We start from the raw sequence: 12,908 nt of genomic DNA on the forward strand, positions 1-12,908 counted from the left end.
TCTGAGAGAAGGCAGCTTGGCAGGGGCTTGAGCGATGAGTAAGTGTGTTGAGGACAAAGGGAGCCAGGTTTCTTGCTGTCAGAAAAGAGGCAGAAATACGAAGGGGGGGAAGGGGGGGAGGTGGGGCTACAATGAACCCTGTTGGTGCTGGAAGCACCCACCCGAACCGGGGGTGACCTATACAAGCAGACAGAATAGCAGAGGCACAGAAACACGTGCAGATGTGAGTGTGTGTAGGCGAAGAGGTCTACGTATGTCTGTGCTCCTGGCTGTGTGTGGTCTCAGCTCTGGGCACAGAGAGGGCTTGGGAGCGGCGACAGCCCAACGGCGACCAGCACGCAGAGCACTCAGATCTTGGTCTCTAGAGACCACTCTCCACTAAGCAGAACCAGGATCCCCTTGAGGAAAGGGAGGGAAGAAGATGAGCCTGGAACCCCTTATGACAGAAAGAAAAGGACATGCTCGAAAGAATGATGCGGACATGGCCAAGGGGCACAGGCTTGACGCAGCTCCCGGCAGCCAACTGTGGGATGATTAAAATAAACTCATGGTGAAGATAAAATCTGAATGTTATGGTAAACACTAATAACAACAGATTATAACCCACTGACTAAAACAGGAATGCAAACATCCATGTGGCTCTAGTAAACACATGAGCAAGCAGTGGCAGAGAAGAGCTCTGCTGTCCAGCAGAGCGCCGACCCACAGGAGGCAGAAAATCCCCGGCCGGCCATCACCAGAGGAGTAGCCGCTCCCAGCAAGAAAACATCTCTGGAGGCTAACACTGCAGCAAAAAGTAAGAAGAGGAATGAGATTTTCCAGAGTCTCAAAGTATCTCTCCAGAAAATATTAATCAAAGGGTGAAAAATGACTTTTCAGTGGAGAACCTGGGCGGGCTCCGCCCTATTCAAGTAACAGGACAGTAAATGCCATGAGTCACCTGCTACAGTGCACAGGAAGCACACAGCTTCACCTCTGTGGTGTTCTAGCCCCCAAGGGTAAGTTGGTCCAGTCACCGGGAAACAGCGGGAAAGCCAGGTTGAAGGCCTTCTCCAATGTAACCGGCCTGCACTCTGAAAGGTTATAAAAGCCGAGGCAAGCTCGAGGGACTGTTGCAGATACGTGATGTGTGAGCCAGGATCTGATGCCTTTGCCATGAAGGACATCACTGGGACGCCCCGGGAAAATCGAATGGGGTCTCTAGGTAGAGGGATAGAGAAGTGCTTTACCATTCTTAAGTGTTACAATTTTTCCCGCAAAAATTAAAGCTAAAAAAAATAAAAGGCAGGCAGGCAAGGAGCTAAGAATAAGTTCACTCTGCAGAGCGGCTGAGCCAGTCTATCACCGCTGCACGTGGCAGCGGGTCCAGGGGCCGGCCGGGCTGTGGCAGGCCTCGGAGGCAGGTCCGAGTTACCCGCCTTGCTCAGGGCTGCCCTGCTCTCAGTGCTGCAGGATAAAGGTTTCGGGGAAGAAGTGGGAGTGGGGCTGTCGCACAGACACCTCGGGGGCGAGCATTAGATTCCTAACAGAGCTCGAGGGCTGGCTTCAGTGGCTGATCACCCACCACGGCTGACACGGCCCCCGGGGTTCAGAACGTGACTCGCTAGGCCAGTGCCCAGGTCTTCCCAAGGACCCCTACAAACCAAGCTCCTCTTCAGGCCCCGTGAGGGGGGTCAGCTCAAAACAGTTTGCCTTTAGAGTCAAAATGAATTCAACTGTTTGAAACAATGTCATGAAATCAACCCTCAACGTTCTAACAACTTGCCTCTTCCCTCGACAGTGCCCTCGTGCCAGAGTATGACTGGTCTCGCAGCGCTTTTGAAGTCGGCAATGAATTTATATAAGGCAGGTTGGGTTACAGAATTAAGATGGTTACACTCGCTCATTAAATCTTTTATGAGGAATTTCAGCCACGTGGGAGAAACTTTCAGGAAACCTTGGAGTTGGTTCTCTAGTGAGAGACCAAAAAAGGAAAGCCCCACATTCTTCAGAAAGGATCAAGCTATTTTCCTTAAAATTCTAAGGCTCTGATTAAATATATTTATCTAAACAGATCTAAGTAATGTTAATTCATGTGAGAATTTAATACGCAGAGAAGGGGTCTGGAAAATTACATAAACTTCAGAGTGGTTACCACTGGGATGGCAGAGTGCGTGGGAAATGGAGAGGTGGATTCTTTTACTCTATGTATTTCTGAGTTTTTAATGATACAAACGTATTATTTGTGTAAACTTTTGAAAAATGAGTAGTATACTTCATTACAGTTTTTTTTTGTTTTTGCTTGTCTCTCTCTCTTTTTTTTTTTAAAAGGACTTGCAACTCCTTGTAACCAGGCCCTGCTTGTAGAAACAGAAATTAAGGGCTGATGAAGCCTGCCTCACACCAGATTCCAAATCTGTGCAGTGAAGAGTTGGGGAACATTTAGGAACTGAAAAAGAAGGTTGCCTTCAAACCACCCATTCCCAATTAAGACCTTGCTTTTCATCCCAGGAAACCCCCAGTGACCAGCCGAGAAAGGTAAAGGGACGCGAGGGCTCACCTGGTTCTGAGTCAGAATTGCCTGCAGATGGCTCGCAGAAGGTGGATGGCATAAAAACATTGTTTTTTGATACTGTCAACAAGGAGGTGCAGGCAGGGGAGGGAACAAGAGGAAAAACAGTGTGAGTAGGCAGGGTAGACGTGCACAGGATCACTTCTCCCACCTGAGGGGTCATCTCCAGGCCCCACCGTTGGGGAAAGGGGGGTCAGCATTGTGAACCTGGCCTTTGGCAACTCCCAGTAAAAGTGAAACCCTGGGACTCTTTCTAAAGCACAAGAAAGGTGGGTGTCCAGTGGAACAGCCTGAATCTGTTTGATATCTAGCAGTTGACTCTGGCCTGCTGTGGCCACCTGCCTCGTCCTTGTGCCCCTGTGGGAGCAGCCAGGAGGGAAGCGGATGCACCCGATGTTCCGAGTCTCCCCTGGGGCCAAGCCTCAGGCCCTGCTCCTTGTCACCAGTCGGGGCTCGGCTGGCTGCAGACCCCCTCCCCTCACCTGTTTAGGATCTTACAAAATCAACTGCTTCCCGGGTTGTGGGCCAGGCAACAATGCAGTGGGGCTGAAGATCTAACTGTGCGGACAGAAGGCAGCTAGCTAAGTGGAAACAGTGCAGTGCAAAGGCCTCCAAACGTGGGACTGCTTGTGGCTCCACTCCCCTGATGGCTGAGCGCTGAGCATCCCCTAGGTGGTGACGTGCGAGAGGAGAGGGCTAACGCCTGCTGGTCCTCTACCCCTTCAGCCTACGGTCACAGCACAAACCACCTCCTCTCTTCTCCGCTGCACCTTCTCGATGCGCAAAGTGCGGTTCAGCAGTGGACGGTGAGCGGGAAGGAGTACGATCAAGGCCAGGAAGTGGACGCTCCCTCCTCCTGTGGTAAGGCTCACGTGACAAGCGTGCAGAGCTCCTTAGAAAAAGGACGTAACCGCAGCCTGCACTGTGGACCGCCCGAACGGCTCCTCAATGCCTGGCTAGCAAACGACAGTGCCTCTATTCAGGGGGGTCTCCCGCAGTTGTGAAAAAGGATGAGGCAATGTCCAAAACAAGTGTTCAGGGAACAGGCATGAAATTAAGTGTTACAGGGATGAGCGTAAGAGGACACTCACTTTCTACACTGTACATTCCTGTGACTTTTGCATTATTCTTGGAAGCAGAAACAAAGCTTCCAGGAGTGTCTTTTTTTCCCTTAAAGTGATATCCTTAGGGCTCACACTTGTAAATGTTTTACATGAATTCCCAAGAATGAACTTCAAGCTGGGGAACTGGAGAGTGTCTGTAATCCAGCACCGCAGACAGCACGGGGCGATGCCAGAGTGGACGGAGCCAGGACCGGGGGCGGGAGTGGGGAACCCTGCCGCAGCTTTTACCCTCCAAGGCGCAGGGGTGTCCCCAGGCTTGCAGAGCCCCCTGCTAAGTAGTCCCAGCATCTCCCTCTACCCCAGGAACCCGCCTCTTGCCTGAACCAGCCTGTGTCCACCAGCTGGTCTGCTGGCCTGTGTGTGTGTGTGCAGACCTGGCACCAGGCTGGAGCTTCCAAGCCCTTGGGCCCAGCCACAACCACAGGGACAGGGTCCCAGCCTGGCCAACCCTTCCAGGCTCCCCCAAGCCCCCTCGTCGGGGAGCTCACGGTATTCCACCACCAAAGTGCCTGCTGGGGCCACTGGACTCCCTCCTATGTACTGTCTGTGTGTGTGCCTGGGATTCTCAACTGGCCCACCGGGCTCTAGGCACATGGCTGAAGGGCCAGGAGGACACCCCATTTCCCCCACCTTCAGTCAACACATAGCCAGCGGCCTTGCAAGGTGGACGTGCGCTTAATGGTCAGAGCCCCGACCAGGGCCCTGACGGTCCCTTTCAGAGGGACGATTTCTTCGCAAGCCTTGCTTATTAATAGTCTACTAGGTCTCACCCCTCCAGACGGGGGCACCTGTGCTACCCTCGGGCACGCTCCAGCCTCACTCCTGACGGAGACTGAGTTCTAACGGGATGTGCACAGGGGACAGACAGGGGTGTGAGGCGCTGGAGGGGAACAGCGGGCTTGGAAACACAGGTGCTTTCACCGTCTATCGAAGGGCTGCAACTGTTACCTGACTGTGAAGGCGGGAATTGCGTTAAAGAGGATGTTCTTTCTCGCTTGACGGGAGGGCAGTAATTTCCATCTTCTCGGTCAGAATCTACAGAAAATGAGGAGGAGGAGAAAAATCAGGCTGCTTCCGCTTTTACAACCAAAACTGGTGAAACATTTGAGAGATTTCCTCACCTTCTCCACCTTCGGGGCTGGAGCCTCCGGCTGACCTCTGAAACAAGAACACATGTAAGCGCGGTCAGAGAGGGCCGCGTGGCCCAGGGCCCGGCAGCTCCTGACTTCTGCCACAAATGGATCCCGAAATGTAGCGTTGAGGGCACGTGGCCTGGGCTCAGTCACCCGGGTCACAGACAGGCTTTCAACCTAATGCTCAAAAATCCCCCATGAACCGTCACGCCTCTGCCTCACCAGGCCTCGTGCCAAGGAATCCTCTTAACGGCTGGGAACGCGTTCCCAGCACAGGATCAGTTTCCGTGTTTCTCCACTGGGTACAGCTAACTGGCGTTCCCCCACCCCAGCCCCCCAATTCAAACACTGAAACTGGATCTGGCCAAGTTCACTTTGCCAAGAGCTGGAAAGCAACCCTCTCTGCACCCTGAAGGGCTGCAGGACCGCTGACGCTGGCTGCGTGACACTGGGTCATGGTGGTTCCCATTCCTGGCCCTGGCACATCCCATGGTATGGAACTGTTTCAAGGTGGGCTGTTATTTCCAGAGCAGCCGAGAGCTTTGAAGCCTTGGGCTGAAGTGTTCAGAAGAGAATCCCCAGGTACAACAGCTCAGACCGTAGAACCCACCGAACAATCATCAGCTGAGAGTGAAAGGTGGCTGAAGCATCTCCTCCTTGACAACCTCTAATTTTAGAATGCGAACGAGCAATTAAGAAGCTTATAACGAGCCCCCGCCCCACGTGGGATAATACACAGTCCCTGCTGTACATCCCCTCTCAGGGACATGAGATTCTTCAGAACTAAGCAGCCAAAAGCAAACTCTGAAGGGTGAACATCACCACCCCCGCCCCCGGGTCACCGGTTTAAGAGCAAGCAGGGGAGCCAATTTGTTTATTTTCAGAAAAGCCCCTCAGGAGTTAAGTTTAGCCAAAGGAGGACCACCTGCCTCGAGGAGCTGTTAGGGATTAAATGAGATGATGCATGGGAAAGTGCTTGGCAAGCTGCAAAGCCGTGTGTAAAAGCAGTAACTGCTGCAAATAAGAAAACTGCAGACGAGGAGCCGGGGGACCTCCCAGAGCTGGGGTGGCACTTTCCCTGTAAAGGGCCAGAAAGTATTTTCAGCTTCACAGGCCCCATTCGGGCCACAAGTTGTATATTCTTTATTTTGTTTTTACAATCCTTTAAAACACCATCTTAGCTTGCAGGCTGGACAAAAACAGGGGCGGGGCAGAGTTTGCAGACCCATCCTAAAGGACAGTGAGAGCCTGGATGGTAAGAAAAGGACCCCAACCTGGCCTTCCCCCCCACCCCCCCCATCAGAGACCATCCACCAAAATGCCTGGGAAACGCGAAACCCTCGTAACACAACAGGGGCTCAATATGTGAACATATCATGGGGCCCAAAATGAAATAAAATACCCAAGGGTCCAGCAGGCTGGCTCTACATGAGTGCAAAACAGTGGCCAGGGCCCGAGCTCAGAGCATGAAGGCACTAAATCCTGCTCTCGAAGGCTTGCCAAGCCTAGTCAGCTTCTCCTAGCTCTGCATGTCCTAAACCTGAAACGCGGGGCAAATTATTTCACTGGCCCAAGCTTCCACTTCTTCGCTTTGAAAATGGCGGGGCCAGCGCTTCCTCCGTAGGGAGGGAGGTGCAGGGGGTCAGTGGGCTAAGCAGGCAGTGCCACATGGCTCGCAAATGGACAGGCCACGCTCTCCCAGCCAGCTCACCCCCTCGGGATGTCATACTTTGGGGCAGTGCTGGGGGAGGTGGGAGAGCCAGGTGAGGGACCAGGGGACCCTTGGAGGAGCAGAGAAGAGGGTCTTAGCATGGGGGACCCAGAGAGGCGCTCTTGCAGTGCTGTCATTCTACGGGGCCCAGGCTGGCATCTGACAGAACGGAGCCATGTCACCAGAACATCGGGTGCTCCTCTCAGATGCTCCCCTGCCCTGGGTGACACCATGAAGGTGCAGGCTCCAGGCCCCTCCCTCCTACTCCTCCACAGCAGGCCCGGCCATCCCCAGCCCAGCCCTCGCCCTCAAGTCCCATCCTCGACTCCCCCCACCCCCCACCTTTTCACTCAACAAGCATCTCAACTCTCCCAAACCTGCCCATGGCAGCCTCTGGGGCCTGTGGGATCCGCTGCTTCCTGAATGACTTCTGGCACCTGGAAAATGGCCAGCCCCCTGCCTCTGTAGACACTGCTCCCTCACCCACGGACACTGTCCCTTCCCTTGCCCCCCAGACGAAAACCCCTCAGGCCGTGGCCCCACCGCTCCCTGCACTTCTCCACGGCTCTCACTCCAGCCGTGGGTCGGTGTCAGGGTCCCCCTCTAGCCTCTAAGTTCCAGAAGGGTGTGGCCCCAGCACACAGTGGGGCTTCACTGGCCTGTGTTCAGTGGAAGCAGCCGGATTCCAGGCACTCCATGGGCCATGGGGAAGCTGCCAAGGCATGTGTCCCCCAAGTTACACACAGAGCAACGGACCCAAAAGCTGTGAGGCCAGAGCGTCGTCCTGTTTCTCAGCGGCTGGGGAGGCCAGTTCCCTGTCACCTCAATCTCAAGAGGACCCCCGCCTTTCCTCTTGGCTAGCTACGTTAATTTCCACATGTGTGAATTTCCGAGCATTCCTTCTGCTACGGATTTCTAATTTTATCCCATTGTGGTCCGAGAAGACTCTGTGTGATTTCAATCCTTTTAAATCTACTGAGACTTGTTTTGTGGCCTAGTGAGTGGTCCATCCTGCAGCTTCCTGCATGCCCCTGAGAGGACCGTGTACCCTGCAGCTGCTGAAGTCCTCTCTGTCCTCGTCCTGCTTCTGTCTGGACGTTCTAGCACCTGAACATGAATGAGGAGCACTGAGGTCTCCAACAATGTACTGGATTGTCTATTCTCCCTTCATTCTGTCAGTTTTTGCTTTGTGTATTTTGGGGCACTTTTAACAACACTTAACTTCCTCACCTCTGCCAGTGACACCCCAAACCTCTCAGGGATCTGGGTCTCCTTGAAAATTTGATGGGTGCTAGGAGCCTGTCTCCAGAAAAGTACCCAGACCTCAGGGGCTGCAGCCCCGCCTCTTGGGGCCCAGGACTGCTGAGGCCGGGCGGCCTCCTGCAGCACTGGGCCCCCTTCGTCCATCACACCCTAGCCTTGTTGTCTCCTTCCTGTCTCCTGAACATGTCAACCCTGTTCCTGCCTCAGTGTTCCTTCTTCACGTGCTACTTGCACAGCTGTCCCTGACCACCTCCAGGGTGAACCCCTGCTCATGGGCTACATCATCACCCAGCAAGCAGGAGCAGCTCTTCTCCACCCTACCCTCCAGCTTCTCTCGGGCCTCTGCCCTGTTTTGTGCATCACAGTGGGATGTGATCTAATGTGTCCATCTGTTGTTTGTCTCCTGCTACCATGAGGCCCTACCCTGTCTGTTCTGCTCACAGCTCATACACCCCACACCCAGGACACTGCACAAAAGACGCTCAGCAAGTACTGCACAAATGGAGCCTGTCCTCCGCCACAGCCCCTTTGGTGACCTGGAAAAGAAAGGGCACCTGGCCAGACAAGATCAGATACTCCTAGACCCCTGACCCCAGGAGACCCTCAAATCCATGCTCCGAGTCTATTCTAAGACCCACCCCACAGGCATGTGGCAGGCCTCTTTGTCCTGGAAAAGCTGGGAGGCTAAGGCCTGCAAAGGACAGCACAGTAAGATTCCCCAACTGGGAGGACCTTCCAGAAGCTGCTGGAACTTCCTGGTGGGTCTGAAACAGCCGACTCAGAAGCAGTGAGGAAAGTGACGCCAACAACTCTCCTCAATAGGAACCAGGGCAAGGAAGCAGGAAGACAGACTGCAAAGCGAAGTTATTTCTGCTTGCCTTTGGAGCCTACTTGACAGCTAAAAACCCTCCACCACTGCCCGTGCGAGAAGCAGCCTGCCCCCTGCTCCTGCCAGGGAAGGCCTGCGCTTGCTGTCTGGGCCTGGCTGCCTCATGCTGTCTTCCCCCAAAGCAGGAAAAGGCCTGGTGTGCACTGCTCCCCTTCAACCCACACAAGGCCAATGCCAGCTCCACAGACACTGTCCTCAGACACAGCAGCCTGGGGGGACAGGACGTCTTCCATGTCAAAGTGGTCTGGGGGCCACCCCTCGCCCCAACCAAGGGAACAGCTCTTCAGGGGTCAGTCTAGAACAATGCCTGGGACACACATGGAGTCAGGCCTTGCAATCCCAACTCCTTGGAGCCCAGAAGGCTGCAGCCAAAGCTCAGGAGCCACTGCTCCAGGGACTCCTGTGAGGAGGATTTTAAGAGCAGGCTCTCAGGATCTGCGCCTCTGGGGAGGAGCGGGGACAGAGCAGGGTGTGGAAGCCCCATTTCCTCCTCTGCTTCTTCCCACAGCAGAAGCCACCACTCAAGGATTGGGGCTTCAGGATGACACCCCGGGGACGCTGGGACCAGCACCCTTTAGGGATGCCACGATGAAAATATGCCCAACGAACACTTACATGAGGAGGCCAAAGAGAAAGAAGACCAAAGAGAACACTTCAACTTATTTTTCTGGCGCTAGTGAACGAATGAAGTGGACGGCGGCAAGGCCGCGGCCTAGCGAGCAAGCCCGCCCTGACTGCGCGCTGCAAGGTGGCCTGAGTCCCTCCAGCGGGCGGGACAGGCAGCACAGTCCTCTCCCCTCAGAAGACACTGGAACCTCAGGGGAAGCAGCTCATTCTGTGAGGTGCGTATAAGTCCCTGTTGCCAAGTACAAAATAGGAGGGAACGCCTAACCCAGGATGGGACCACAGGTGTGAGAAGCTTCTGATCTTGGTGTAAAGGATGAAACAACGAAAATTACAATCGTTAACTGAATCACTTTGCTGTACACCTGAAACCAACACAACATAAATCAACTATATTTCAATAAAAATTTAAAAAATCAATAAATACAATTATGACTGTAAAAAAAAATAAAATTACGATCATTCACTTTGCTAAGGCTTGCACCCTCCCCCCTCCCAAACATGGCTCTCATGAGGCTGCCTGGCGTGGCCTCGAGAGGACAAGGCTGCCAGGCCAGTCCAGGAGGAGGGGACGGAGCTGAGACACAGACACAGACAAATGGGCAGTGAGCAGGAATGAACGGTGCTGCCTTCCTGACCTCCCGGAAAAGACCAGAAAGCAACACCATGTCAGGGAAATTCCTTCCAGAAAATGCCAGACACCGTTTGGCCTGCCTGGGACTCAGTGATTCCCCATTTGGACGGCCCAGTTAGAAAGCCCACTGCTGGACTTCCCTGGTAGCGCAGTGGTTAAGAACCTGCCTGCCAGTGCAGGGGACACGGGTTCGAGCCCTGGTCCAGGAAGACCCCACATGCTGTGGAGCAACTAAGATCGCGCGCCACAACTACTGAAGCCTGTGCGCCACAACTACTGAAGCCCACGCACCTAGAGCCCGTGCTCCTCAACAAGAGAAGCCACTGCAATGAGGAGCCCTCACACCGCAACAAAGAGCAGTCCCCGCTCGCTGCAACTAGAGAAAGCCCGTGCACGGCAACGATGACCCAACGCAGCCAAAAATAAAAAATATAAATAAGTAAATAAATTTTAGAAAGCCCACTGCTGGGGCTGCAGGAAAATGGACGCCTGGGATTAAAAGTCACTTAAGGGGTGTCCTTCATGTGGACCACAGGCAGATTCACTGCTGTTTATTCTGTAACTGAGGGAACCAGCTCAGAGATTCTTACCAAAAAGGCAGACATTGAAAAAAGAAAAAGAGAGGTGGCCTTCCAAGATGTGAATGCTGGGCAGGGCCAGGGTGGAACGAGGGTCAAACCCTGTGCAGATGCCAGAGGATGAGGGGCTGGGTCCAGACTCTTTCTAAGCTTCCTGGTGGGTCTCATAAACATATTTCAGGCTCGGCAGTGCCTTGATGCAGAGCTTCAGTCTGGTAGACTCCAGCCAGCCTCCAAGTGAGCATTGGGAACGCTCACTCTCTCCGGATCAAACGGACAACTTAATCTGGATGTGGTTTGGTCTCCTTCAAGCTGCCTTTTGAGAGCCAGGAAGTCTGATATATTGAGACTTTTTCCTGGTACTGAGTCTTCAATGGCCAGAGTTCTGATGAGACTGAAAGACGATAAGGGCCCTTTATAGGCAACAATTCAGCGAGCCACTATTTATTATAAAGAATTTGCAGCTTTACACTCGCTCAAGGGATCGTGGAATAAAGAAGAGACTAAACGTGAGGGATGGGACCTGTCGGGTAACATGTGGGTGTTTCCTGAACTCCAGTGTGGCACAGAGCAAGCTCCAAATCTGCTCTGATGCAAAAGCAACTAGTCCGAGTTAGCCATAGACATCTCAGCCCGGGAAGAAGCTGGGCTCAGGTTCCATCTGCCTTGATCTATGCCCTAATTGACCTAAAAAACAAAGGTTACTTTGCCTTGATGCCTAATCAGCAGAGAAAGCCCTGGTTGACTCAGAGCTGTCACAAGTGATGTGATGGTCACGCTGCTGGGACTTCTGACAGAACTGGGATCCCCACAGTTACGCGCGTGTATGTCACGGGCATGGCCTTGGCTACGACGCTGGTACATTCAGAAACTGCTTCCCCCAGCCCCGACTCTCTCCCACGTGACGTAACAACCATCCCCAGGCTCCCTGCCATTGCGCTTGACCTTGCATTTGCCAGTTGGGGCACTGCTTGAATGTCTCGGAATTAGAGTCTCTGACCCACAGTCCAAAAGAAATGAGGAGCCGAGCTCCACCGGCCAGGCTTCAGAAATCACTGCCTGGACCGGCCACAGCCTGAAGGCGAGGCCCCCAGGGTGCTTCCTGCACAGGCCCCGTCTCACCAAGTGGTCATCAGAAGTAAGGGGCCCGAAAGAGCCTCGCTTCTGGAAAGGCAGTTGCTGTGACACAGCCTCTACTGTTTGCCACCCTAGACTGAAAACCCTCAACCTCTTCAGCGGGAGATGCTCCGTAAACCGTGCTTTTCAACCCAGGCAGCAGCAGAAGGGCCCAGTCTCCTGGGCAGATCCGCACAAAGATCATCTGTTCTCAGGGAACTGAAAACATGTACCTGCAAAGGCCGAAGGCATGAAACTCATAACGCCCAATTTGGGAGAAGGTTCCAGCAGCTGCTCTGCCTCCAAGCCCAAAAGTTGAAAAGCCTCTGAATTCTTGCTGTCAGCCCTCGTGTGAGGACTATGCTCCCAGAACTCTCTGGTGTAAGCACCTCGGGCCGGAACCTCTCGTGGGCTTCCTTACCCCAAGCCCATTTCTATGCCACGCAGGACTCCCCCATACCCCGCCCCACACGGATCCCTCCAGAATGTTAAAGTTTGGCTCCAACCTCACCTTGGCTGAGTATCACTTATTCCTGCGTATCCCAGGGTTTGGTGGCTCTAAGAGAATTTTAGCGGCTTCCTTAAGGACACAGGAGACTGGTGATGGGACACAGGGAACCGCTAAAGGTCTGGGGTAAGGCCTGGGACTGTGACACCCTGCAAGGCTGCCCAGGGTTCAGTGTGGCAGAGCGGGATCCTCTGTTTTCTTGACAGTCATTTTCCCCTGTCATGAGAATGGGGGACTCTGTCACTAGGTACCGAGACGACGAGGTTTTCGATCCTGAATGTAGGCTAATGTTTACCTTTCCCAATTTATCAAACTCCAAAAACTCAAGACATTTCTTGTTCTGGAGAGCTCACAATCTTCTCCACCTATAATCTTCAAAAGCCTTCTGAATACAAAGATAAAGGGCTCAAGGGATTCCCTCTGGATTCAAAGGAAGAGTCTCTTCTTCTTCCTGCTTTGATCGAAGACAAGCAGTTCACAGCCCAACCACAGTCCAAACACAACCAGTCTTGCAAAGCAATCTGCGGTAGACACCTTTTCCTATAGGTCAAGGAAGCCGGAGCCTTTTGTGTTTCTAAGATAACTGAACTTGAATGCCCAAATTCAGGGAGAGGAGAAGGAAAAATGGAAGGAGGGAGAAGGGGCCGAATTTGCTGTGGAAGGTTCTACCCCACTACTCAATTCCTCTTTTGCCCCCTCGCCTCCTTCAGGAACCAGGACTAGCTTCTGGCTATGGGTAAATGTTCCCCCAACGAGGAAAGTCTCAATGTAAAAGGG

The 12,908-nt window shown here is 53.4% G+C and overlaps 1 protein-coding gene across 18 annotated transcripts in view; it reads right to left on the bottom strand.

Annotated features, from left to right (window-relative positions):
• Window positions 1–12,908, bottom strand: part of RANBP3 (RAN binding protein 3) — a 57,012-nt gene that overhangs the window by 19,709 nt on the left and 24,395 nt on the right. For 10 of the 18 annotated variants that reach the window (XM_049707598.1, XM_049707592.1, XM_049707594.1 and 7 more), the window contains 3 exons: window positions 4,797–4,833; window positions 4,624–4,710; window positions 2,540–2,611 (listed from right to left, as the gene is read on the bottom strand). In XM_049707598.1, coding sequence (XP_049563555.1) covers window positions 2,540–2,611; window positions 4,624–4,710; window positions 4,797–4,833 — 196 coding nt within the window. Of the gene's footprint in view, window positions 1–2,539; window positions 2,612–4,623; window positions 4,711–4,796; window positions 4,834–12,426; window positions 12,586–12,908 lie in introns of all 18 variants that reach the window. The other 8 variants (XM_049707603.1, XM_049707602.1, XM_049707595.1 and 5 more) reach the window with 4 other exon arrangements.

This window comes from Orcinus orca, chromosome 3 (genome assembly GCF_937001465.1).
Source record: "Orcinus orca chromosome 3, mOrcOrc1.1, whole genome shotgun sequence".
Taxonomy (NCBI): Eukaryota; Metazoa; Chordata; class Mammalia; order Artiodactyla; family Delphinidae; genus Orcinus; species Orcinus orca.